The 27,931-nt window shown below is 31.9% G+C and overlaps 2 protein-coding genes across 2 annotated transcripts in view; one reads left to right on the top strand and one right to left on the bottom strand.

Moving 5' to 3' along the window:
- The window catches only part of LOC107457525 (rho-related GTP-binding protein RhoE-like), a 250,055-nt gene that overhangs the window by 60,980 nt on the left and 161,144 nt on the right, over positions 1-27,931 (bottom strand). Inside the window, exon 2 of the mRNA XM_071183629.1 lies at positions 25,450-25,583. Within this exon, the coding sequence (XP_071039730.1) occupies positions 25,450-25,545 (96 nt within the window). The 5' untranslated portion in view covers positions 25,546-25,583. The remainder of the gene's footprint in view (positions 1-25,449; positions 25,584-27,931) is intronic.
- LOC107457530 (uncharacterized) lies at positions 10,333-18,592 on the top strand. Its single transcript, XM_016075700.3, has 3 exons — positions 10,333-10,488; positions 15,093-16,512; positions 18,222-18,592. Exons 2-3 carry the CDS (start codon positions 15,098-15,100, stop codon positions 18,349-18,351), a joined length of 1,545 nt encoding a protein of 514 aa, XP_015931186.2. The 5' UTR covers positions 10,333-10,488; positions 15,093-15,097; the 3' UTR covers positions 18,352-18,592.

Below are 27,931 nucleotides of genomic sequence, written 5' to 3'. Positions count from 1 at the left end.
TTTTGGAGAGGCCATGAAAAACCTTTTTCCACAGTACCTATATTAAGACTATAAAATACTGGCGCAATGTTTATAGGTACTAAAGGTACTAATTGTATAAATATTAGTATATTTGGTACTAATTAAAACTGCACCATTTACCATCGAACCAGTAGTCCCTATTACACAATTAATTAATACTATTGGCATCAATAAAAGCATGGTAATTTTGTATGATTCTTCTAAATAACTTGATACAATTTAGCTATTAATTTCACTTTTAAGTACATAACTAATTTTTCTTTTCGGTTAGTAACTATTACCAAAATTAAGTATCATTGGTGTCAATAACAGCTTCCTTTTTTTACGGTTCCCTTAAAAGAATAAGTGCATTTTCGTCATCAGTTTTATTTTTTTAATACATAACTTATTTTTTATATCAATTAAAACCTATGACCATCGTTGATGCCAAATAATCGTATGATAATTTTTAACGGTTCCTCAAAAGAATAAGCACGATTTTTATTATTTTTACTTATTAGCACATAGCATCTTTTTATTTCAATTATCAATTATTACCAATATTAAATAAGCATCATTGGTGCATATAATAATATGACAATTTTTCACATTTCACCCAAAAGATTTAGTACTATTTCTCTATTGATGTTGCGTTTTAGAACACATTTCTTATAATTCAATTACCATTGACATTAAATTATTTAATTTTATATAAACATGTTTAAAAATATAACTACGACAGAATAAACGCGTAGTTTGGAGATTAATTTAGGAATACTGATTCGCAAAGTTAACAAATAAAAAAATTAAACATTAAAGAATGAGCAACATATTTTTTTCATTACTGACAGAAGTTGGCACACCTCACTGAAGGGATCTTTACATTATTTGAAGAAAAAAAATCGTTTGCAGTTTAATTCATATCATTGGCGAGTTTAAAGCCACTAAAAAAAAATCACATTTTTGAAAAGACTCTCCATATAATGACAGAATCAAAATTTTTGAATGAGTTTTTTTAATTTCTGGAATTAAAACTACCTTTTTTATCCTCTGTTGCAATTTCAGGAGGCTAGCACAAACAGTTCTAGAATTATAAGAGACACCCATACACAAACATTGGATAGAGAGAAATACTATTTAACTTTCCGTATGAAAAGCATTTTACAACTGATGAATAGGCATATGATATATCTCATATATCTCAACATCTTGAAAAATATCATGTTTCATAATTTATAAGGTACTTAAAATAGATTTGTAATTTAAACATTTTTAAAATTCAACTCAATAGTTTAGTGAAACTTTGATTAGTTGTTTACAATTTGAAACTTTATGTACTTAACTATGAAATTCGGGAAGTGTCAACATAGAAAGTCTTTCATTCATGAAAAATAGAACATATAAGTAATGTTATTTTTCCCTATTTCAACAAGATTTTATCATGTTAGGTATTTTTTGAAAGCTGAACTTTTTTTTCGAAATATATAAGTATTCATTGACAGTAAAATCACTTAGAGCGTTATAAAAATCGTGTTAATAAAAAACTGGGTTAAAGTTTCTTTAAAAGTTTACTTTTTACATTCTAATGAATTAAACCAAGAAAATTGTTCAAGGTAAACTAAGTTCATACTAGGAAAACTTTACATAGTTGTAAAATATAAATATATAGGATTTAATATTTAACAATAATGACAACATATTTTTTTTAAAAAACAAATAACCAATCATTTGCAGTGCCGTTATTCTTTCGCCTAATAAAAATCAAGTTAGGAAATAGCTATAGTTAATCGCAGCTTTTAACTATAATTGTTATTGTTAAAAGCAGTTTTTTTTATTTCTTTTACAACAGTTAAAGAGAAATATTTTCTTTTTGTGCCTTTAAATTATTGATTTTGAACGTAAAGCTTTTTATAAATTATAAAAGATTAAAATTTACATGATAAAAAAAACTAGAAAAACTGCATTTTTCAGGTAAACTAAAAAAATAGAAAAGTAATTTTATTTTTATCAGATCTAAGACAAAATATCACGCCATCACATTTATAATGAACTTCTTTCAATATTATCTCAAAAACGTCCTCCACGTCTTTAAAAGTGATGCACTCTACGTCTTTCATTTTAAATTTGACAAGGAAACTCTTTTCTTCGATTTTAAAAATTTACGATTTTAAAATCTTTATTTTATTATTTTATTCTTCTTAGAATTGCCTTCTTTATGTTAGAAAGTTTTGGTTTCAATTTCGGTGATAGATTTGGCTTTCAATATTTAGTAAACAATTATAATTTTTATAGAAATCAGGCACAAAGTATCAGTTGAACACATTAGTTTAATTATTTGTTAATTGCTCAAAATTTTGAATGACGATACTTTCTTTTTGACGAAGTTGTTGTGACATATTTTGCTTCATTTTTCAGAAAATAATTGAAGTTTTTACTGTTATTAGATGCAACACGCCATCTAGTTAGTTGGGTAGTAATCGAAAAGTGATTGACGATAAATTCCCTGAAGTTATAATACAATAATCGTTATGATTTTAGCAGTCAAGAATTGGTCATAACTTAAATTGACATCCGTCACAAGGCTTCAAGGAATATTAGAGCATTCTAGTTAATCAAATAGTTATCAGAATTTTTAGGACGATTAATTTTATTTGATCACAAAATGATGTTAAATTCTTTAGATAGCAGTTTAGAAATTATTAAAACTTACATTGTCACAAAAGTACAAAGCTCTAATTAAAATTTCGGTTCTTTAGTTAGTCAAAAAACAAACGTAATTTCGATTGCAAGATTATACAAACGATATAGATTGCGAATAGGATAGTATAGAAAATATCTTTTTAGATTTAAATAATAAAATGTAACAGTTAAGGTTGTAAAGAGAAGTTTATTTATGTAGAATGTAAAAATAAAATTTGCTCATACCAGAAAAAGAGAGCATCATTTACATTAAACTTCAATATTCGGCAATGAGAACAACAAGAAGGCATCAAAGAGTACTAAAGACGATGATGTTATTACGTCATTAGGTATCACAGGAAAGCTTTTTCCTTGACGAAAAATTCATTTAAAGATCTCATCAATTTCTCTAATGCGTATATTCAATAATCTTTCTTTCCTTTATACATTACGTAGTTAATGCGCACGTGCAGTGTAGTGGAAGAATTTTTTTTCCTGCTTTCAGAAGTAAAACATTCTTACCACCATTAACAGTCAATAACAGCGATCTCAAGAGTTAAGACTAAGCAGTTAATTTGTTCCTCATACTTTTTTCTTGGAGATACCTTTTTTCTTTAACAAAATATTAACAAATTATTTTTTGTTACATAAAACTTAAAAAAATTTCTTTACAAGTTTTATAGTGAGATAACTAGATGAAATTTTAAAAATATGTGGGATATAAATCAAGAAAAATAAGAATATAATGTAGGTATGTTCGAATTTATTTCTTACTTTAACTAAATATAATGAAGAAAGAAATATATTTCTGGTTAATATTTAAATATAGTTAATAACATAATAAAGCTATATTTCAGTGTCTAGAATACATAAACACGAAAAAATCTTATTATAAAGTATCATAATTACGGTCTTTAATTAGTTATTAAGCCTAAGACATTTAAGCCTAAGACATCTTTTCTTTCTTACAGTACTTCTTGATACTAACGGATATGCGGTTTACAGATATTTTGATAGTACTATATTTTATTACGGATATTTTGATACTACTTGATATGCGGTTAAAAGTAAATATTTATATTAATACAGTCATAAATCTACAACTGAAATAAACTGAAAGAACGTCTATTTTTCTCCAAAATTACTCTCCTAAATTAAAAAATATAGCTGTTTTCTAAATACAAAAACACAAAAGCAATATTATTAACATCATGACTTGAAACTAACTAAACCTAATACATATGAGGTTGATTTAGTATTTTCCATTTTAATTCTATTATTATAAATACTTTTTAATTTCTAGAGCACTCTTTGAAGCTCAATATCCGGATTAAGAAGAATGTTTTTAAATACACAATGATAAATCTACAACTTAAATAAGTTCAAAACACATTTTATCTTTTATCTTACCATTTTTTCTATCGAAATTAAGAAAAGCACATCTATATTTTAGGATCTAAGACGCAGAAATGCATCAGCAATTTTATTATTATAATAAAGGCCTGTAATTAATTACTAATTCCAATATGTAAGTGATTGTATTAAATATATCTTTACACTGCTTCTTAAGGTTCAATACACAGCTGGAAGAAGCAGTTTTTAACTGTACAAATACAGAATCTATACCTTAATTAATCTCGGAAAATATTTTATCTTTCTCTAATATTTAAAACAACAATAATTAAGGCCGGGACAACCTGGTCGGTAGGGCACTGGGCCAATGTCAGAGAGTTCACGAGTTCGAACCCCGCCGGCCAAAGACTCCCCGTGTAGTAAAGTGACTGATGCACGTTAAATCTGTCGAGACGCAAAAGTCCTCCATGTTTCCATAACAAATCAATACCTCTGAGGAAACTAGATTGGAGATCGATCGTTCTCTGATTCAGGTCAAAATTACGATCTGTGGATAAATGAATGGATGTATGAATGGGTCCGTCCTATAAACGGGTGGGACGAATGGCGTGGTAGAAGTCGAATTCTTGGCCATAGATGGCGCCATTGGAAAACAGGAACAATCGCACCCCTTCTGCCTAAACAGGCATACGTCAACAACAACAATAACTAAAACTAAAAAAAGAAAATTTCTAAAAACACAATCAGAAATAATTTTAAAGCATTGAATTTCATTCTTTTTTTCTTTTATCCCGAAAGCACAAAATTTCATGTTGACTGCAAATCGCTATCGTTATTCAATTCATAAGCAGGCTTTAAAAATAAGAAAAACATCATCAAATAACATGCGTTAGTTTCATCTTCAACTGGAAATTTATTGGTAAATCAAAGTTGCATCAATTAATTATATCTTTCCTCTCAAGACAAATCACCCTTCTTTTTATAAACAGACTCAAGAAAATTCCAGATAGAATTTACTTGAAAAAAATTTGCAACGACATTTTTGTTTCGTGACATCTCTAAGATTCTGAAGTCCCGCAGTGGACTGATCGTTAAGACACGGTTCCCATCAGATCACCGAAGTCAAGCATCACTGGCTGCAGTCAGTGTGCGGGTGGGTGACCCACTTGAATCAGTCTTCGTAGGGACCGAGGGCGTGCGGTATTGGTCCTCATTAAATTGTTCTTTCGTAAAGTGCTCAACTTCGCGCACAGGTTGTCGTGCTACCAAAGCAGGGGTGCCATCCTCTCTGCAGAGGATCGAAAGTGCGTTGGCACGTCTTCAGATCATCCTCTGTGATGTTTCCCAGACAGTCGCCTATAGCCTATTGTGCTGCTCTAGTGCAACATAAATAAAATATCTACCTACATTGAAGAAACTTTGCTTGTGGATGATTGTTTATCCACAAGTTTTATCCACAAGTTTAAAACTAATGCAATACATAACATTTTAATAATTTTTAATTAAGTGAAGAAAATATTTGAAATGACGAATTTCACACAAATATATTCTGTCATCTCCTCTCAACTTTCCAGAAATCAAACTAATTTACATATTGTAAATCTCGTCTTGCTCAATAATAATTAGATCGTTTTGATAATGTTTTTATTTTTATATAAATTTTAATTTTCCACCCTTATTTTGCCAGTGCATCCTCAATCATTAAAATTTTTCTTGACATTAATTTTTTTACTTTCCAAAACTTTAACTAACATTAAATTCTTTATCCAAAGACACTTATATATAATTCTTATTATTAGATACCTTTAATGACGAAATATTCTTAGAAAGCCCTGAAGCTTCATATCGAATTAATTAAAGGACTTTGTTTAACATATTGTTTCAGCCTCGTTCAATGTTTCGAAGTATTTCCCCAGAGGAGGAATCTCAAGTTAATCGAGAAACACAATTCGCCATTATCGGATATATGTCGAAAAGAACATAACTCTAGCGATGAACTACCCTAATCCATCAGGTTTTTACCAGTGGCATGTACAGACAGTATCGCTTTTGAAAGGAAGACTCTCTTCTCTCAAGGTCGACATCTTCGCCAAATCGACCGGAATAAATAAAGGAATAAATTGGCTTGGGGATATTGTTAGGATTTGGTGACAAAGGGCTGTTTGTTATGCTTAAGAAAAATGGCTTTATGCAGATCATGAGGATAAGTTTACTAAGTTAATAGATTTAGCTCATCTGTATCAGAAATTCTAAATGCAGAAGTCATTTTATCATCTAATTAGAACGGATTTTCAGCACGGACTTAATTAAATTTAATCAGCAAGATCATGACTGTTTTAGAAGTGTTTTGCTTTGGTATGCCATAGCATACAATATAGTTTAGTTTGGAAAAAAAATATAAAATGTAACAACATTAGAAACTAAAATAAGCCGTGTAATTTTTTAATCAATGTGATTATATGGAGGACGTTAAGTTGCAATTTAAGATTGAGTTTGCGCCGACCTGGTGGTCGAGTGGTTAGCGTGCCTGACTGCGGAGCCGCTGGTCGCGGGTTCGAATCCTGCTCAGGACATGGGTGTTTCTTTCTCTCCGTGTTCTATGTTCTTTCTCCTTTGTGTGTGATTGTCATCATCATCATCGAAATATATCTGGGTGCCTGGGGCTGCTAGCGGCCTTTTTCCCATTCGTCTTGTTGTGTGTGAATGTGGCGCGCCCTATAAACGGGCTTGTGCGGCGTGGGCGACGCTGCTCCTCCGCCGTGGCTTCGCCACAGGTGCCCACTGGGTAACGAGAAGAGAGTAGCAGTTCTGGCATTCCTGTGACCAATGGGACAACTCCCAAGTACCCGCCATTAAAAAAGAACGATTGAGTTTGCCACTCTGCCCACAACCATTTGATCTGCTTCAACATATCCTGCTTTGGATCTTGTACCATTAAACTTTATATTCAATCAAGCCACTCAGTCCGCCTGGTAGGTAAAGTATTACCCTACCGTGTCCTGTATTGGGTTTCAGTTCCCTGTGCTACAGACTGGATACCTGATAGGATTGAGCCTTTTCCAATCGTGTTTTAGTGTATAGGAATTTACTCTTATATTTAAAGTGGTTTCAAACAAGGGACAGTTCGCTTATGGCTGGGTGTATGGAAAGCATGGTACGTAGACCGAGTGATAATTATCACTATCTACTCTCCGATCAAGCCGACCGGTCTGTGTATGGGTCCTTACTGTGGGAGCAACGTTTTCCCACCTAATATATGGTGCCTCTGAAAGAGAGGCCAGCAAATCTGCCCTGTAAATGCCTGAATTGACGAAAAATGTTAACACAGGTGGGCATTGGAAGAAAAAAAACTCTCCGATCAAAATTGTATTAGTGTTGTGCGTGCATACGCCAGTATTGTCTTCGAATTATCACTAAGGATAGATCCCAAACTGTCGTCAAATACTTTAGTTAACAATCAAATCAAAATTGGATTTGATTTTCTCTCTAAGGAACGGATTTATTTAACCCCTTCCTTCTCGCTCCCGTGAAAATGACAGGATGAGGTTTCCCCTCTATTTCTCGCTCCCGTGATATTAACGGGGTGAACTGTTCAGTAGTAACGCGCCAATAAGAATAAAACCAATTCATTTCTTTTGCCCAGAAAACATTTTATTTCACATTTTACACACCAGATGGCAGCACCAGGATATTTTTAAGGTAATCGTAGATAGTTAGTTTATTTTAAACTAGATGTTTGCACTTATCAAATACGTAATACAAACACAAAAGTCAAAATAATAGACACTTTTATGACTGTTTTCTTGAAAATTAACCGATCGTTAAGGGGTTAAATGTTTTTAATATTCAACTACGTTCTTATTAGCGTCTATCATGGCTGGGAGTTATTACCTCTCCTCCTAATGATCCAAATTTCTGAGGTAGCAGCTTCGATTGAAGCCGTAATCTTGTATGCATTTTACTGATACGCTACAATAGTTCATTCTCTCAGTTCTTCAGTTTTTCAAAAGAGTGGAATTTGTTTGAGAGCATAATTTGCTTAAGAGCAAAGTTGTTAAGATGAAATTAAAGAAAAACGTTTCAAAATAAATAAATTGAAAAACCCATATTCTACGGCAATCATTTTTATTTTTAAAAATTCGATGATAAAAACTTGTTCATTATGTAAAAAATTAAACTAATTATTCTGAATAACATTTCGTCTGGTTATACTATTTTGATCTATTTATATCTTTGAGAAATTTGGCAAATGTATGACTGTAGCACATATTTTATGGAGTCATGCACTTTTTTTATTTGTATCAAAGGAAAAAGTTGAGGAAATGTAACTGCTGTCAGACGTTCTCGAAATTCCCTGAACATTGAAGGTAGCTGGTTCGATTCCTCCGTTAAAACTGCTCTTGTTCTGCCTTTTATTTTCTTTCTTTGAATATTTTACAGCTTGCTATAATTGTTTACAATTGGCCCACAATCTTACAGATTTATATATTCTTTATAATAACCTTGTAACTTGTATATAAACCTTGTAACTTTGCTCAGTTAAATGACTTATCCTTAATGAAACTAAAAAAGAGATAACATAAAATTCAGAAGAAAATTTCAAAAAGAAAACTAAAGTTACCACATGTTACCAGAAAATAGGTCAGCAATCTTTATATTTTAGAAGTTTTGGTGGAAGAACAAGATTCCTCTAATTGCATGTTTAAAATGGAAATACAATGTCACTAAACACAGCACATTTGCGTCCATGAGGGAGAATTACAATTTTATTTCCTCCATGTTTTGTGATTTTTAAAAAATTAAATATTTATTATAAGTAGTAGGAATAGTAAAAAGAAAAATAAGCTTGAAAATATAAATTACATGTGAAATAAAGATCATCTTTAAAATATTTAGGTTTATTTATTGTTTGATTGGAATTACATACATTTGCAGGCTAGTGTGCTTAATTTAGGTTTATAAACCTTTGTCAATAGAAGGACAGATAGCACAATACAGAGAAAAACAGCATGAAGATACATCCAGGGTAACAGTGGAATTCGAACCCGCTACCTCCATGCTTTGCACAGCATTTGGCGGGCGATACAGCTCGGATACGGAGGCCCCATATTTTGGTATTTAGAACGAAATATCTTCTTGTTGTTGCAGTTCGTTTACATAGCACTAGAGCTGCATAATGGGCTGTTGGTGACGGTCTGGGAAGCATCCCCGAGGATGATCCGAAGACTTGCCATCACAATTTTGATCCTCTGCAGAGAGGATGGCACCCCCGCTTCGGTAACCCGACGAACTGAACGCGAAGTTGAGCACTTTACGGTAGAGCAGTTTAACGAGGACCAATACCGCACACCCTCAGTCCCTACGCAGACTGATCCAAGTGGTCACCCACTCGCACACTGACCGCAACCAGTGCTGCTTGACTTCGGTGATCTGCTGGGAGCCGTGTCTCAACGATCACTGCGGGACAAACTTTGAACGGTAACGAACTTAGAACCTCTCTTTCAACAAATTTCTTTACTTAGTAGTCCGCTGCGCTACTGACCATTCCACGCTTCATACTGATACTATTATAGTGCATACCAATCCGGTATCTATTTTTAACGCATCCTTTAACATAGAACCAGACTCTGTTCGGCGTCTGGGTGGGAGTATTTACAAGCAGGCAGCATACAAGCACTTATTGTTGAAACTGGAGTCGAGTTTAGCATAGATATTAATCCGGAATTCATTTCGAACTCGCAATCTTCTGATCTAAGATGCATATGCTAAGATACTAATGTACATCAGAAATCATCTTTGATTTGCGCACCAAAATCACAGATCAGAAACTCAGCATTTAACATGGGGCATCGAACCTGAACCACCACATCTACTATGCGACAGAGAATTAATAATCAAGTGAAATACTATAAATCTAAGCAAATATAATTCTCATATTGTAGTTTTATTCTAATTAAAACGCAAGGATTTCAATAATTCTCAAGACATAAAATATTTTGAGATCGTGATGCACAATTTTAAGTAAACTACTGCGAATTCTATAAATATATTTCTAATGTAGTTGGGGAACAATTTAAGTAGAGAAAGTTTCAGTGAACGATAAGTTCTTTAATCCCTCGCCCTAATCGCTCATCATTATTCAGTGAATCTTTTCTTTAAAAGAAATGTAATTGCAAACACAGCAAGTTTACTGCGCTCAAAGGAATTTGAAAGCTCATTTTTCAAAATTTAAAAGTTTGCCGTTCGGGGGGAGAATTTCAGTAAAAAGCAATGCAATTATTCGATAGCTGTAACCGTGATGCCGTTTGAGTATTTCATCATTATCGATATTATTCACATGCTTACGGGAATTGGAGGAAAGAGTTTGAAAAGTTTTTGAGTTCTCTGGGGGATATAGATTTTAACGGAATGAAATGAACGACTCTTGAAAGTGCATCGGAGAAACATAAAATAAAGGTATGCGTGCATTTTATTAAAAATATTATAATTCAGTTTAATTTATTCAACAAATAAAAATAGGTAAAGTTCAGTAGTACTAATTTTTTAGAATCAGCTTGTATCAAGTTATATTTACATCCTTTGCCGTTTTACATATTTGTTCTCGCACGCTTATCTATATAATTGGAATAATTTACTAGTGAGGTTTCTTCTAATTTCTTTTCTATATATAAATTCAAATGACTTATGTTCTAAATTAAGAAATGAAAGTCGAATTTTGAAATATGACTTTCCGTATTCAATACAAAATATTTTCGTTAAAATATAAAATATCAATATTCTAATGTTTTATTCTATAGATTTCTATTTTAAAGCTATTTAAACACATAGCAGAATCTTTGATTCTGTTTAACAAATAGCCCTTAGCCGAATTATGACAGACATAAAATTTGGATTAATCTCTAGTTTAATTTAATCAGAAACCTTTTTAAGGGCTCAAAAACGTGAGAAATTAATGCAATTTATGAAACTACATCTGTTTTATGAGTTTATTTGACATCTGAAAATAGGTTGGATTCTTAAATTTAATTTGCGTTTAAACAGTAATCTGTTGGTATAAATAAATATTTCTGATTGTGAAAAAAACAAACTTTGTTTAAGCGTAAATATTTCTTGTAATTTTAACTATAGTTTTGAATGTTTTGCAGAAAATTTTGTCTAAAATTTATTCAAAAACTGAATATAAGGAAAGATCTTTTAATAAAGAGTATCGTAATGTATACCAAATTCTGATTTGCATACATGTATTTATTATTCTAGCAATTTATTCATTTTTAATTTCTTCACTTATTGCAAAAACCCTTTATATTTTTTAGCAAAATCAAAATTTATATTTTTTGAGGAAAAATGTCTTCTATTTCAAAGATCATCAAATTATGTTCTTTGCTAAATTATATGGTTTCATTTTCCCTAATTAAATTCAAAGTTATGTTTAAAAAATATTTTTTTATTGATCATATTTTTTTAAAATTCAGTGTCAGCGTATCATGATAAAGACAAGTGTATTAAATTTAGAATATATCTACTAGTGTGCTTATTATAAGTGAAAAATATATTTAATGTTTAAATTAAAAATAAAGTTAAATGCAAATACAATTTGTAAAGTTAATATCAAACTTTTTTTTAAACTAATAGCAAAAATCCGAAAAGAATGTAAATTGCAATTTGAAATTAAAACTGTTATTTTAACTATTAGTTATATCAATACTTAATATTCACTAGACCCAATTTTTGATTTCTTTATAAACTAATATATTTGGACACCTAAGCAAACTTATAAAATTGTATAACATCAGATTCAAAAAACGTTTAGCAAAAATCCATTTTTTATTTCTTCGAGAATAAAATAAGGGATGTTTTATGTACATACCTTATTAAAGCCAGCCGTAAAATATATCTTGCATTATTAAAACATTAAAATTTTATAAATTGAAGCAATGCATAATAATGAATATTAAATGGTACTTGAGTACCATATAGTATTCTTGGTATAATATAGTATTCTTGGTACTTAATATTAATTCTAAATACTGGTACGTAATATTAAATACTGGTAATAATACTGGTCTTATAATTAATATTAAATTGTGATTGTATGTTTAGTGAGTAAATGTGATTTGCTCATGTCGCAGGAAATTTGCTTACATTTCTTCCTACAAATTAGGATTTTATTTTTCACTTGTGCAATCCTTTGAAATTTAAATTTTCAATAATTCTATGTACTTCATTACATAATCACTTCTAAATTTTGAAACTTTGAATATACCTTTAAAGTACTTCTGTTTTAATAACTGCTAATTAATACTTAAGTTATGGAAAAATTTATATATTGTGTCCCATTTACTAATTAGTATTTGCTTAAACTGACATCCGTAATTAAAAATACCACGTACCACAAAGTTTTCTAAATTCAAGTTTTAAAGAAATAAGCTTAAAAATTATACATTTACTAAAGATGTTTTGTGTCTGCATTCTGCAAAACTAAATTGATAACTGTGATAACGTTAGCTTTTTATCTCAAAGTACCAGTTGTCACAGCTATAATCTTTCTATTTATACTCTGTAGTGTGTCGACTAGTACAAAAATAAAATTCCAATTCAATAGTATGCAAGACTTGTTAACTAGATTGTATGGTGGAGTACCTTTTCATAGATAAAGGTTGACATTGTCGAATTCTACTCTTTCCACATTGGTGATCTTCGGACGAGAGAACACGCCTACTTTGACAGTAACGCCCACTTTGATTTGAAAGCACCTACCTCGATGGATTGTCCGCATTGGACAGTTTACTTGTGACTGCGACATTATCCATCTCCTCACTACTCAGTCTCGATCTCACACAACGTTAGCCTGCATACACTCGACTGCTAATGGCAACACAAAAGCAACCACGACCGTGTACTTAATACAGCTCTCACGATCAGCAAAAGCAAGGTGATCTTAATACAGCTCTCCCAGTTTCTCGCGAAACAGCAATGATACAACTAGTGGTATCCCTTCATCGAATTCTATCAAAACTATAATTCTGGGGGGGGGGAGTTCTGTAGTATCTACCACTACAAAAATACAATTCCAATTCAATAGTATATAAGAAGTGTTAACTCGATTCTATGGTCGAGTACCTGTTCGTAGATGAAGGTTGACATTGTCGAATTCTACTCTCCCCACAGACACCATATCCGCAAATTAGTTTTTGTGCATTTTCTTGAACAAACATTTTAAAATTAAATGTAGTCATTTGGGCTATACATAACGCTACTTTTCGATTAAAAATATTTGCTCATTTAAGGCAATTCACTTAAAATATAAAATATTGTAAACTTCGGATCAACAGTTATTTTACGTTTAAAATTTTTCTAAAACATTTGTTTTAAGCAAAAATAAAGGATAGAATTTTACCAGGTATTGAAGCTAACCAGTATTAAAAAGTAAATATTGGGCTTAAGTCGCATACCTTAAAATTCTCATATACTGCTTCATTTATTTATAAAAATATTCCAAAAAGCATATTTCCTTTGCATGTTTAAAAATAAAGAACCAGGCTCACCATCATGCGTTTAATTTATGTGGTTTCAGTTGTGTAAGCGACGGCAGATCATTAAGCAGCTGTAACTACTTTTTTTATTAAAATAAAAAGAAAATTTCTTGCGTATTTCAGATAGCAACGTTATCGTCTATTCTAATAATTTGCAAAATTAAATTCAGTAATCTAAAAAGGGACTCAAATTGTCTAAATTCGCCACTAAAGTTGCAGAATAACAAAATCAGTAAGTTTAAAATTTCCATGATAGCAAACAGTTCATTGTTTTAAAGATCCACTTCTGGGTCCAATGTTTCTAGTTTATCTGTGGGTCAACAAGACAGTTGAGAAGTATCTGACCTTTGTTTCGTCGCAATAAAAATAATTTAATATCTGAAAAATCAACTGAAACGTAATGAAGGAAACCACTACCTATCTCGTTCAATTTAAATTTTTAAATAATAGTTACTCTAATACTAAAAATTAGAAAAAATATAATTATATAAAGGTATTTTATTGAGCAACTTTGCCTTGCCCTGTATCTTTGTTTTAATAATGATGGTGTCCATGGTAATTTTTCAAACTTTTTGCTAACTATGTCGAGGGATAAATCATTCGCCTCAAAATGAGGTAACTTANTAGTTTGTCTGTAGGTCAACAAGGCAGTTGAGAAGTATCTGACTTTTGTTTCTTCGCAATAAAAATAATTTAATATCTGAAAAATGAACTGAAGCGTAATGAAGGAAACAACTACCTTATCTCGTTCAATTTAAATTTTTAAATAATAGTTACTCTAATACTAAAAATTAGAAAAAATATAATTATATAAAGGTATTTTATTGAGCAACTTTGCCTTGCCCTGTATCTTTGTTTTAATAATGATGGTGTCCATGGTAATTTTTCAAACTTTTTGCTAACTATGTCGAGGGATAAATCATTCGCCTCAAAATGAGGTAACTTAGGTTCGTGTCCCAACGTTGTCTGGTTAATACGAATTCCGCTCCCTACTCGCTCCTACCACAGTGGTGAATTGAAATGTCTTTGGTGGTAAGCATATCATGGGTTAGAATCCGCTTACCGTCGGTATTATGATGTGAGGGTTTCGTGGTTTTCTTATTCATGTAACACAAATCAGGGTTAGTTCCATCAAAACCTCCCATTAAACCGACGGTAAGCGGATTCTAACCCATGATTCCAAAGAATCATTAAAATATATTTGATAGTTCCATCGAAAAGTCCTCCACGAAGGGTAATTTGTTCTAGCGCTTGATCTAGGAGTTCCCTGGGTCTTCTGATAGTTTGGTTCAAAATTACAAGACTACGGAGTTGTCTGATAGTTGATTGACAGTCGTACAACTCATAATTTTGTCGCCTGCTCAAAGCCGGTTATGAAATATTTTTTTGGTGTATGCGACAAATTCAGTAATTTTAATCATTTTTTAAAAAAATGTTCTAAAATATGCGTATTATCGTATCAAGAAAATTAAAGCATTTTTAATGTGACCATTTTCATTTTCTTAATTTTCAGTCCTTTTTTTTCAGGTAAGATGAAAGCTTACCAGATTTTATTACTCTTTTCACTCTGCGGATTCTCCGTCTCATTATTAGATGAAGAACTTTCACCGAAACCCAAAGGAAACACTAGGAGTGCAAGAAGTTTAGATCTTGGGATACCAAAAGGAGGAACCAAAGAAGATTGGACTGTTCAGCCAGTTAAAATTATAATCAGAGATAAGCCAAATTTAATTAAGGTGCCGCATCCATATCCTGTGAAGCACTACGTTCCCGTACCAAAAGTTGTTCCGGTTTTAAAAAAAGTACCAGTCTTAAAACCACTGCCAGTTCCTTACTTTGTGCCAAAATTCAAACTCATACCGAAGAAAGTTTTGATTCCTAAACCAGTGAAAGTTATAAAAAAGATACCAGTACCAAAACCTTACTTTTACAAGAAAGAAGTTCCCATACCAAAGCCAGTTCCAGTACCAAAGTTGTTTCCAGTCCCAGTACCAAAATTTTACAAAAAGAAAGTACCGGTTCCGGTGCCAAAAAAAGTATTCATTCCTAAGTTTGTACCTATGCCAATCCCTGTACCAAAGGTTGTAAAACAACCCATACATATTGTAATCAAGGAAAAACCAAAGAGGATTCCCGTTCCGAAATTTGTGCCAGTTCCAAAGATTGTAAAATTGCCAAAATTGGTGCCTGTTAAGAAACCTATCTTCATCAAAAAACCGTATCCAGTTCCTCATGTTGTAACCAAAATAAAGCCCATACCGAAATTCGTACCTATTCCAAAGATTGTAAAAGTTCCAAAGTTTATTCCGGTTCCAAGTCCTTACATGAAACCTAAGCCTGTCAAAGTATTTAAACCTTACTTTGTAAAAAAGCCAGTTCCTATTCCAGTTCCAAAACCCTACATTAAGAAAAAGTTTATTCCCGTGCCGAAACCTATACCAGTACCAATATTTAAACCTTTTCCAAAACCAATTCCGAAGATCGTTAAGCAACCTATTCACATTGTTATTAAAGAGAAACCTACATCTGTTCCTGTACCACACCTTGTTCCTATACCGAAAATAGTGAAAATTCCAAAAATTGTTCCAGTTATGAAAAAAATACCTGTACCTAAGAAAGTGCCGATACCTGTTATTGTGAAAAAAGTGAAAATGATTCCTAAAATTGTACCCTATCCAAAAATAGTAAAAATCCCAAAGCCTGTCCCATTTCCAAAGCCGTTCATGGTACCGAAACCTGTGAAAATATATAAGCCAACTTTCTACAAGAAACCAGTTCCAGTGCCTATTCCAAAATTTGTGAAAGTCAAAATACCAATTCCTGTGAAGAAACCAGTGTTTGTTCCTATATTGAAAGCTGTACCGTTTCCAATTCCAAAACCTATCAAGGTTCCTGTTGAAATCATCAGGGAAAAGGCTATCATAAAGAAAGAGCCAGTAAAAATGGAGTAAGTAACAAGTTAAACTATTTCCTTTTTCTGCTTTCATTGCATGTGTTTTAAAAAAATCCCAGAAAATATTCAGATTTTAAATGTCATGTTAAATTTGACCTTTCTAAATTTAAATTTGTTCTTTTTGACGTTTTAGTTTTTTCGCTTTAGAATTACAAAAGCTCTCAAATTTTTAAAATATTTTCATTTGTCATTTTATTTCTAAAGATCACACACATTCGTTTATCATACTACCTTCAACGTGTTAACATTTTTTTTAACTTTTGATTTAAAAGAAATGCATTTCTACATCTTTGCGCAGTTTATTTCTAACCATTCGGAATTGTAGCAGTCTGATATGTGAAAGTCTCTATCTGGTTGAATGGTAGCTTTTTCTGCGCAAAACATTAAAATAAAATATCGTAGTTTTTTACCCCTTTGAAGTTTATTACATCCGTCAAATAAAAAAACTTAAATTTCTTAAATCTTCTGTAAAATGAGTCAAAATTGTCAGTATGTCATTTTTAAAATTCTCTTTGGTTTGAGGAATGATAATTTACTAATTTTATAACTTTATTGTAATACTTAAACATTTGCTAAAACATAAATTTTGTAAAAGTGCTTTTATTTCAGTACTCGTGGTTCACAAGCATTCAGTTGACCACGCTTTTAATTTAGAACTAGGAGGCTCCGCCCCCTGCTCGCTAACGCTCGCCATCCCCCGAGAATTGCTACGCAATCCTATGTGGTTCACGCCGTACACCATGGTTCGCTGCTCTCGCTCGCCAATGAACACAATGTTCTAGCACAAAGACATAATATATTATCATCAAAGACATAGTATTTTATCATCAAAGACATAGTATTGTACTTATGTAGAAGAATTCTACCAATGTTCTTATTGGCTTTTAAAAAAGTATATTAGCTATTTAGATTGTACATGGTGAAAAAATCAAAACATTAGCTAAATAAGAAACATATTAGCAAAATAAATTATCAAATATTGCTTCACTAATATTCTGCATTTTAAAGCGTGAAAATTCAATGCATAAATAAACGCGAAATATAAAAAAATTCAATGCATTCAATACAAACACTTAAACGTTTTTTAGACGTTTAGGTAGCTCCCAGTAGAAAAATATCAATTCAACAGCGGCCTTTTAAAGCATTCTCACTTCAATTAATTAATTAATTCCTAATTGAGTTTAAATTAAATATTGTCATGTTTTTAGTGCATGAATCTGAATTGAACAACCTGATAATGCTCACTCTGGTTATTGTTATCTGGTTGCTCACTACGTGCTCTTGCGCGCCGAATCCAATCAATTAAAAATGAAAACTGTAGCCAGCGCGAGAAAAGAAATATCATCGGTTTTATTGTTTACGTATTAGCGTTTTATATAATATAGATAGATAGTAGGCAGCAAACTTAAATAAAATACGATTTAAAACTCTTAATTTTAATATCAAACGCACCAATACAAATATTTCTTGCATTTTTCTGAAACACGCATACTCTAAACGTTAAAACAAATTTAAGCGTACTAAATTCTGTTCTATCGAGCAAATTTTAAATTCAAGGAACAGATTGCTGTGTAATACTTTTGGAAATAACTCAATATAAGCAGCAAAAATATTTAAATTTTCGAAATGTTTATGAATATATGAATTTTTAACTTTCAGCATCAGTATCTTTACCCTTGTTAAGTGATATCTTTACTTTTTAGATTACATGGGAAAGAACTTGATCCCACCGGTGCAGAAGAAAAATCGTTAGTCGATTTGATCGACAAAGACTTTGGCGTTGGTGAAGACAAGATAAAAGCCATGCTTCTTGAAAGCTTAAAGACAAGCTGAATTGAGTGCAAGTCCAAAACGGATTTCGATAGAATGGACAACTTAAATTGAAAGTTTTCACAGTCCCTGCCAAGTCCTTAATTTTATTTACTCGCTTTAACTAAAAGTGCCAAACAAAGTTTCGCTAACGAAACTTACTGTTTGTTAACTGTATAGTTTTTCCAGTCTGTAAATGTATTCTCGAAATAACTTTTAATACTTATTAGAAATTTTAATTTGAAATAAATTGTTTTACATTGTGTTTTTTAGTTTCTTTAATGCTGATATAAACTTTTTCAGTCACCTCGAACACATTTTGCCGAATTTCGCTAAGTATGAAATATAAATTTTAAAACCTACATTTTTTTCAAGAGACTAAAAATGAATTAGCCACGATGTTATAGATTAGACACTTTCCTCAGTCGGGACTATTGTGAGGGACTGAAGTTTATTCCTCAGGGACTGCTTGATGCCCACCAATCATTAAATCAATGGGTATCAGCTCTTTCGGGAAGTAAAAGTGGCTTGTACGCAATGCTGACCCCCCTTACAGTTCAAGCCTTTCATGAAGTTAAGCATTAACCATCCTGACACCATAGCCCACAATGTGCTGTTGGAGGAATGCTTCTGAAAAATCTTTATGAAATCTAAAACTAAAGACATCTAATTTCTGAAAGAGGTTGGAATTTACAATTTTCAGACTACGAAGTAGTACGAAAGTGATGTGTTTTTAAATTGAACCCCTTAACGATCGGTTAACTTTCACGAAAACTGTCTTAAAAGTGTCTATTTTGCCAAATACACGTATTTGATTAGTGTTAGTAACTAGTTTAAAGTAAACTAACCATTTACAATTACCTTAAAAATATCCTGGTACTGCTCTCTGTTGCGTAAAATGAGAAATAAAATGCTTTCCGGGCAAAAGAAATGAATTAGTTTTATTTTTATTGGCGCATTACTACTGAACACTCCAGCCCGTCAATATCATGGGAGCAAGAAATAGCGAGCGAAAACTTACCCCGTCATTTTCACGGGAGCGAGAAAAAGGGGGTTAATTCCGCGAAAAAAATTCTTGAAGAAAGTTTCATGTTTGTTTAAAAGTAGTCAAATGTTAAATTCCTTTTAGCTACAAAATAGTTATATAAATTCTGCTTGTAATGTTAGAGAAACATTTTAAACTTTCATTGCCCTGCCATACGGAGCTAGAAATTGAAGTGCTCTAGCTAATCTAAAAGTGGTCGGCTTTACTCTATTCCGCACCTCAGGCAAAATTTTAGTAGAACGTAGTAATAAAATATCAGAAGTGAATAAAAAGCATCAGCTCGACTGATTTTTAATAACTATAAAATGTGATTAACACAATTTTAAATCGTAAAGAAATATTTCATAAAATTGATTTTTAAGTATGATATATGATGGGGAATATTGCTGCATTCCATCTGCTGAAACTAGACAACTGCTTCGAGAGCATGTAAATTCCTAAATTTATGGAAAAATTTCGATGGAGAATACCAGATTGTTAAATTGCTTTTTCATGGTAAATTTTAGGATCTCTCAGCAAATGAAGATTTACATATTTTTAAAATCCGTACTTTTTGAGCTTATATTAGACTAAATTGTTTTGTGAATCGCTGCTCGTATGACTAAAATTTAAATTTTTATCAAATTTTCTTCAACAGTAAGTTGAGAGTTGATGTACTAGGTGTCAATTATTGAGCTAAAGGAAAAAACGATAGATTTTTAAACCTTTAGTAAGATTTAATTAAAATTTAGCTAATTGCAGATCACTTAGGTTTTTTAGTAAACACTATTTACTTTTTGGTTAAATGGCAAGATACAGTCTGGTCTTGAAACTTCGACTTTACTTATTTATCTACATTAACTATCTACAGATCTCTCGTGAAATTTAAAATTTGCTCAATCTATGAACTCAGTGACTTTTAATAGTATTTTTTTTATTTCATTAAAGCTAAATTAAAACCTTATAAGATATTGTGCTTTGAGTTTGTTTTAAAATATAAACAAAGTGGCAAGATTTTGGACAAATGATATTACATTTAGAAAATTTTAATAACTATAACTACGATAATTCTAATTCCATTAGCAACTGAAACTAAAATAGTTATTTGCTCAGAAATCTTAATATCCTCTAATAATTTCTTTTTAAATCAACTAAAAATTATGAATTGTAGTTTTTGTAACATTCAGTAGAATAATTGTAATTTATAACAAATTACTTGTCGTTAAGAAACAAATTATTACAAAGTTCTCGATTGCAGGGGAAAGAGGTGTGATACGTGACAAACAATTTTGTTGAGATATACAAGTATTAAAATAAGTCTTCTTACCTTTAAAAATATATTTTTGTAATTGATGAGCAATAAAAAGTCACGTTGATTTTTTTTCGCTTTAATAGAGTTCCATTGAAATTTTTTCGAGTTTATTACGCTTATTTCGAATCTTTTTACCGATCTAAACACATTAATATTTCTTATTTTTCAATTCATGATTTTTTTCATTTTGTCCAATTCACACGGTTCTCAGCAGATCCCCGAAGTGCTCGACTTCGCACGCAGGTCGTTGGGCTACCGAAGCGGGGGTGACATGCAGAGGATCAATATTGGGATGACATGTCTCCGGATCATCCTCCGGGATGTTTCCCAGACCGTCGCCAATAGCCCACTGTGCAGTTCTAGTGCGACGTAAATTAACAACAACAACAACAAGATCCCCGAAGTCAAGCATCACTGACTGCGATCAGTGAGCGGGTGGGTGACCACTTGGATTACTCTGCGTAGGGACCTAGGGTGTGAGTATTGGTCCTCGTTAAACTGTTCTACCGTAAAGTGCTCGACTTCGCGTGCAGGTCGTCGGGCTACCGAAGCGGGGGTGCCATCCCCTCTGAAGAGGATCAAAAATGTGATGGCATGTCTTCGGATTATCCTCAGGGATGTTTTCCAGACCGTCGCCAATAACCCATTATGCAGCTCTAGTGCGACGTAAATTAACTACAACAACAACAATTTTGTCCAATTCATTTTTCATTTTATTATTCTTAAAGTCTGTATTTCATGCTCTTCAATAAAATTCCCCAGCACGTTTTCTTGCGTTTAAAATACAATTGAAATTTTGATGTAGAAATTTCTTTCGCAATATGTCATATTGCATAAAAATAGTTACATCAAGTCCTTTTACAATGAACTATTCTTTAAAAATTTCGATCGGTAGAATTTCAAAATTAAATTCATTATAATAATTAGTGAGAAAAATAGTTCTAAACATTACTTGCTTTTTCATCTAGACATTCCATTTTGAAATGGCTCATGGAAAAGCTTGCGTTTTAATTTTAGACATTCAGAAGTCAATTGAAAACAAATTATCCCGAGAGCATTCCCAGACAGTTATTTGCATTCCAGTTTCATAATTTAAATCTCAATTATCATTTTTACAACAGCAATTTATTTTCTCTAATTTACATCATGCCTTTGAGTTCAGGAGAACTGGTAGCGTTAATTAGTTGACTCTGATAAATTAGTTTCGAAGAGAAATGACATAAAATGTCAGACAAAGCTTAGTTTAAAATTTTTAGCATAATTGTGCTGTCTGTAGAAGTCTGTCTCATAAACTTTTTGGAGGTAATGTTGCGTTAGAACGAAATTTCAAAGCTCATTTTGAATTTTCTCATTAGTATTGTTCTTAACGTTTTTAACAGTAAATTTTTAATAAAAAAATGTCCTGTATAGGTTTTTTTTTACTTATATACTTGTGAAACTATTATATCAGAATTATAAATTATAACTGAATGGATTCTAAAGAGGTAATGAATAGCCTACAGGTTTAATTACAATAGAAAGGTCATTAAAATAACTTGATTAAAGTATTCAATTGAAAATAACTATGTGAGGCTTTTATTTAGAGAGCTATTTGTGACGATCTCTGAAAGATATCTACAATCTCATGTTGCAATAAATCAGAGTGTACTAAAGACTATGCTATCAATGGTTTATTTTCAGAGCTGAAAGTTAAATTAGAAAGAAAAGAATTCTTTTTGAAAAAAACTAAGCATCTCAAACAAACAAGCTTTAAAGTTAACTAATTTTTATAATATAAAATTAAATTCGAACTTAACCCCTCAACGATCGGTTAATTTTCAAGAAAATGATCATAAAGGTGCCTATTTTTCTTTTGACATCCAAACATCCTATGCTGATATCTAGTTTAAAATAAACTATCTACAATTACCTCAAAAATATCCTGGTACTGCCATCTGGTGTGTAAAATGAGAAATAAAATGCTTTCCGGGCAAAAGAAATTAATTAGTTTTATTCTTATTAGCTTGTTACTACTGAAAACTCCAGCCCAGAAATATGACGGGAGCGAGGAATAAAGGGTGAAACCTCACTCCGTCATTTTCACGGGAGCGGGAAGGAAAGGGTTAAGCAAAAAACAAATAAAATTCGAAGTAGTTCTATCGTTCATAATTGGTAAATTTGTTTTTACACATAATTATATCAGTAGGCGTCATTTTTATTGACGCTTAAGTTTATCCTTCTTTCCGATTTTCATGAAAAACCAAGAAAATAAGAACCAAAAAAATAACACTGACTAAAATTAATATCGTTTGCGAAAAATAATATACCTTCGATAACGTTTTGAAGTCAATGGAGGTTATCCCTAAGAACTACCAATTTCCAGTATTGACCATTTTACTGTGGAGCCGAGAGGTTTTACTGTATTATAATGATATATTTCGTGATTATTAAAACAGCATCAATACTAAGCATTTTTAACACCTATACTTTGGAAGTAAGTGTTTTTCGGCCCATGAGAAGGGATATGTACTTGAGAAAATTTTAACTATCATGAGTTAGCATCGAGCAATAGCATCATGACCAAGGATGCTAAATACATTTTATCTCTATTCTAATGGGATAAACTAAAAAAAATGAATTTTGCTAGCTTTAATAACGTATAGCCACCAAAAAGGGCAACAGATGATATTAAATAAAAAAATGAAATTGCTTTAGCTACATTAAATGAAAAACTTAGTGGAAGAACCAGGTAAGGGACATTTTCCGAACGAAAAAAGATGTTGTATCCGAACTATTTTATTACCAATTTATTAGCAGGCGAGACAAATAGTTCTTTGCTTTTTTTTATTTACCTCTCCCCAATTTAAAATAAAAAATCATGCAAGCATACTAAAAACTGATGTGGATCAGTTATGTTAAGAGTTAAGATTAAAGTAAACAGTCCAAAAAGCAAAACACTTCTGTTATATTAATTGTGTCGGTATATGCCTTTCAGTTTTGAGCATTGAGCATGATTTCGTTTTTTTTTTCAGTACTGATATATTGATTCCTTACTTTTATTTTATTCAACCCGTGCGAAGAACGGGTACTCAGTTAGAATTCTGTAAAATTATCAAACTATGATAGTGTTACAGAAACACTTAAATTGACAATTTACCAAGTGCTTAACTAATATATAATCCAAAGATTTAAATGACATAATTAGGTTGTTGTTGACGTATACCTGTTTAGGCAGAGGGGGTGCGATTGTTCTTGTTTTCCAGTGGCGCCATCTATGGCCAAGAATTCGACTTCTGCCACACCATACGTCCCACCCGTTTATAGGGTGGACCCATTAATACATCCATTCAATCATTCACAGATCGTAATTTTGACCTGAATCAGAGAACGATCGATCTCCAATCCAGTACCCCCAGAGGCATTGATTTGCTATGGGAACATGGAGGACTTTTGCGACTCGACAGATTTAACGTGCATCAGTCACTTTACTACACGGGGAGTCTTCGCCCGGGGAGGTTCGAACCCACGAACTCCCGAACATGGGCCCAGCGCCCTACCGACCAGACTAACATAATTGGGTGTAGTGCTGATATGTAAGTCAAAAATCCTTTCCCTCCATTTGTTAGCGAACTGTAAAAATAAAAATAAAATAATAATTTTAAAATAATGTTTTTAAAGCGGACTGACTTAAAAAGAGAAAATAATTTAACTTTTGTCACATCTAAAACATAAGGCGTATCTCTCTTAAAGGGCACAGTAAAAAAAATTCTGTGGTATTAAAAGTCACGCACTCAACGTGTTTATTTTTATTTATTTTTTGTATTAATTCTCACAAAAGCAAATTATTTGTTATATTTTTAGTCTATTTAAAAAGAATAGTTTTCCAATTTTATTTTCGTCCGTCTTATCTTATGTTGCAAAGTGGTCGCATTTTGATAACCAATAAATTTTTTTTGCATCATTTAGGAAAGAAATTAAACTTTTATTGACGCCTGGTATAGAGCTCCAGTTAAAATTTGAGCTCTCTAGATAGTTGAAAAATTTTGAAAACATTAATTGAAAATTAAATCTGTTTGGTGATATAAATTCTGCTTATTCTGGCAAAGAAAATTTGGAACTTGTATTTTAATCCATCAAGAAACTCCAATTCAGCGTTTAGCACCCTAACTAATCGGAAAATTATCAAAAGTTTTATTGACAAGTTCCCAATGACGATGCAATGCTAACGAATTCTTCTGGTATCAAGTAGGAAATAATTGAAACTTACTTCAGTTGAGATCTGCGTACTCTAGGGAGTTCCGCAGTGAACTGATCGTAAAGACACAGTTCTCTGTCGAACATCGTATTCAATCATCACTGGTTGTGGTCAGTAAGCGGGTAGGTGACCACTTTGATCAACCTTAGTCGGGACCGAATGTGCGCAGTATCGGTCCTCGTTAAACTGTTCTACCGTAGCTTAACTTCGCGAGCAGGTCGCCATCTACTCTGCAGAAGATCAAAATATCTTCGGATCATCTTTAGGGATGTTTCTCGAATCGTCACCAATAGCCCATGGTGCAGCTCTAGTGCGACATAAATAAAGTACCAACATGAGTGCTCTAGTAAATTGGAAAATGATCGAAGTTTCAATTAAAATATGCCACTCTTGCAGACACGAAAAAGAGTTAATAAAAAGGTACTAAGATATATTTTTTATTGTACTTTCTACTTGAAGCGCCATTGATTTCCCAGAAGTGTTTTGGTTCTGTGAATAAAATTTCAGTTTTTATTTTTTGTTGAGATCAAAATTATGAAGTTGAGTACTTACTTGAGAGTGAGTATCACTGACAAATCTGTGAATGAGTGAGGTCTTACCACATCGACTATCACCAACGAGAACAATCTTGCACGAGCACTCCTCCATGCACTACTCAATGCATTGCTCTAATTCACGTAACACACCTGAAATCAAATAGAACAACTTATTAAAATTAGTCTTTTCATAAGGTCATTCTTTTTAGTAATGCCATGTTAAAATACTTTTTGAATTAAGGATTGAGTTTGATTTATAAAAGATTCATTTAGAATATTGCCTAAAATTAATTCGAATAATGAGACTGTTTTTTTTTAATTTTTTTTTATATATGTATATTTTTACATACATATAAAGGGGAATGAGAGTTTTAAAATTTTATCTTCTGTAAAGAATTGGCTCATATGCTAATGAATAACTGAATTTATGCACTCTGTCTTGATAACTACAAATAAACTTGATATGAAAAATAATCCAAAGAACGAAAGCACAAAGAGACGAAGCTTCACAGTGCTACTCTCTATTCTTGATCGCACACGGTAACTTTGACTATTGCCTACATTTATGTAAACAAAGCCCTTCATTGTTTGTTTTCTTCTATTTTACGAATTTTTTTATTTATTTTGTATTTCTTCACATCGGCGTTTAAAAATTGAAGATGGCAGGTAGGTGCTTTACGTCGCACTAGAGCTGCACGCTGGATTAATGGCGACAGTCTGGGAAGTATCCTTGAGGATGATCCGAAGACATCCTCTGCTGAGGTGATAGCCAAGTTGCTTTGGTAGCCCAACGACCTGCACGCAAAGGGAAGCACTTACGGTAAAACAGTTTAACGAGGACTGATATCGGGCACCCTCTGCCCCAGCGCAGGCTGATCAGAGCGGTCACCCACTTGTTATTGACCGCCACCAGTGATGCTTGACTTCGATGTTCTGCTGTAAATCGTGTCTTTAAGATCAATACACTGCGGGACATGGTAAGTATACTTGTCACCTCTTAATGAAGAGTAAAAACACTTAGAAATGCATGCAAAAAAAAAAGCTGATTCTTCCATCTTCATAATGGTTTTCTAGCATTAAACACTGTAGTCCAATTATAGAAAGAAAACGATTTTTCTTCGCAGAATTCACTTTGATGCAGGAGTATCATGGTATTGAAAAACTATCATTAGTTAGAAGATTTTTACCTGTCTACTATTACATACGTTTAGAATGTATTTACCGTAATGAAAAAATAACGCCCCCCGTTTACTTCATTAAACGGGGTTGTATACGTAAATAGTTTAAATGAAGAACTAGAACCATGATTGGGAACAAACGGGAGAAAAACTATATTTAAATTTCTACAAATGAAAAATGCAAAAAAATAATATAATAATAATGTCGTAAAATTATTTCATTCTAAACATTTGTGCTTTGCATCACATGACTTATTCGAAGCTTCAAAATATTCAGTTCTCGCAATACATGTCCCTTTCTTAAAAATATCTATTTGTGTATTTTGGGAAAGTAATAAAACAATTTAATTAGTAACATTCTCAACGTACTACCCCTTTTTTTACTGCTGGCTGATAATATTGTGGGGGAGATAATTTGGTGTTTTAAAGGTTAAGGTGTTAGTATGTAACTGTTAAAGGCAGCAATCACCTCTCTTTTTACGAAAGTATGAAAAATTCTCAATTCAACTGAAATATTAGGTGGACCGGAAAGTAACGTGGTTGCGTTGCATTTGATAATTGTTTTCCAGATTTTATTTTTAATCAATAATGTATGCACCTTCGTTAGCAAAAACCTTTCAATATCGGATCGAAAAGGAATTGAAATGGATCGAGAAAAAAAAATAATTGTTTTTTAAGAATAACGAATATTTAATGAGACGAAATGACATTAGTTACCGGTCCGCCTAATATATTTACATAAATAATCTTAACTAATTATTCTAGCTTTCTGGACTTTTTGTGCCTAAAATAATTCAAATAGAAATATAAAAGCAATTCAAAAATTAAATATTACCTGTTGGTACACAAAACTCAAGCATGCCTGCACAGTTTCTTTTTAAAATTTTTTATAAGAACGAAAAAAAAATTATTGAAGTTTGAACCATAATAATCAGCAAATTCTCTATGACTTTTAATGAGGTGTAGCATTGAACCATAGTACCGTGTAATCAAGTATGAGAAGCATGAAAATATGGTTCAATTAAACATCATAGTTTTATCATACGTGTTGCAGCAATTTTTAAATAATATGATTAAGCGCTCCATCATACACTTTGTGATAAATTTTTCAAGTTATATTATCTATTATAATTGAAAAAGAGTCTTTGTTTTAATATAGATAATTATTATTAATTTTTAGAAGAAAAAATGTAAAGAAACTGTTTTTTAACTAGTTGGTAATTTTTTTTAAAATTCCTTTTCTGTTAATATATTTTATACAACACTTATATCCAAAATGTCATCGAATAGTTTAGAATATTCCTCTTAATCTAGCAAAGT

The sequence above is a fragment of the Parasteatoda tepidariorum genome, chromosome 7 (assembly GCF_043381705.1).
Source record: "Parasteatoda tepidariorum isolate YZ-2023 chromosome 7, CAS_Ptep_4.0, whole genome shotgun sequence".
In the NCBI taxonomy this organism is placed as follows: domain Eukaryota; kingdom Metazoa; phylum Arthropoda; class Arachnida; order Araneae; family Theridiidae; genus Parasteatoda; species Parasteatoda tepidariorum.
This window is presented reverse-complemented; position numbering and strand designations above follow the sequence as displayed.

What these genes read in the sequence shown, in the direction of transcription:
- LOC107457530 (XM_016075700.3), top strand. Translation starts at nt 15,098, where the DNA reads ATGAAAGCTTACCAGATTTTATTACTCTTTTCACTCTGCGGATTCTCC. An exon ending in AAAGAGCCAGTAAAAATGGA is followed by an intron (nt 16,513 to 18,221) that starts GTAAGTAACAAG and finishes TTTACTTTTTAG; the next exon opens with ATTACATGGGAAAGAACTTG.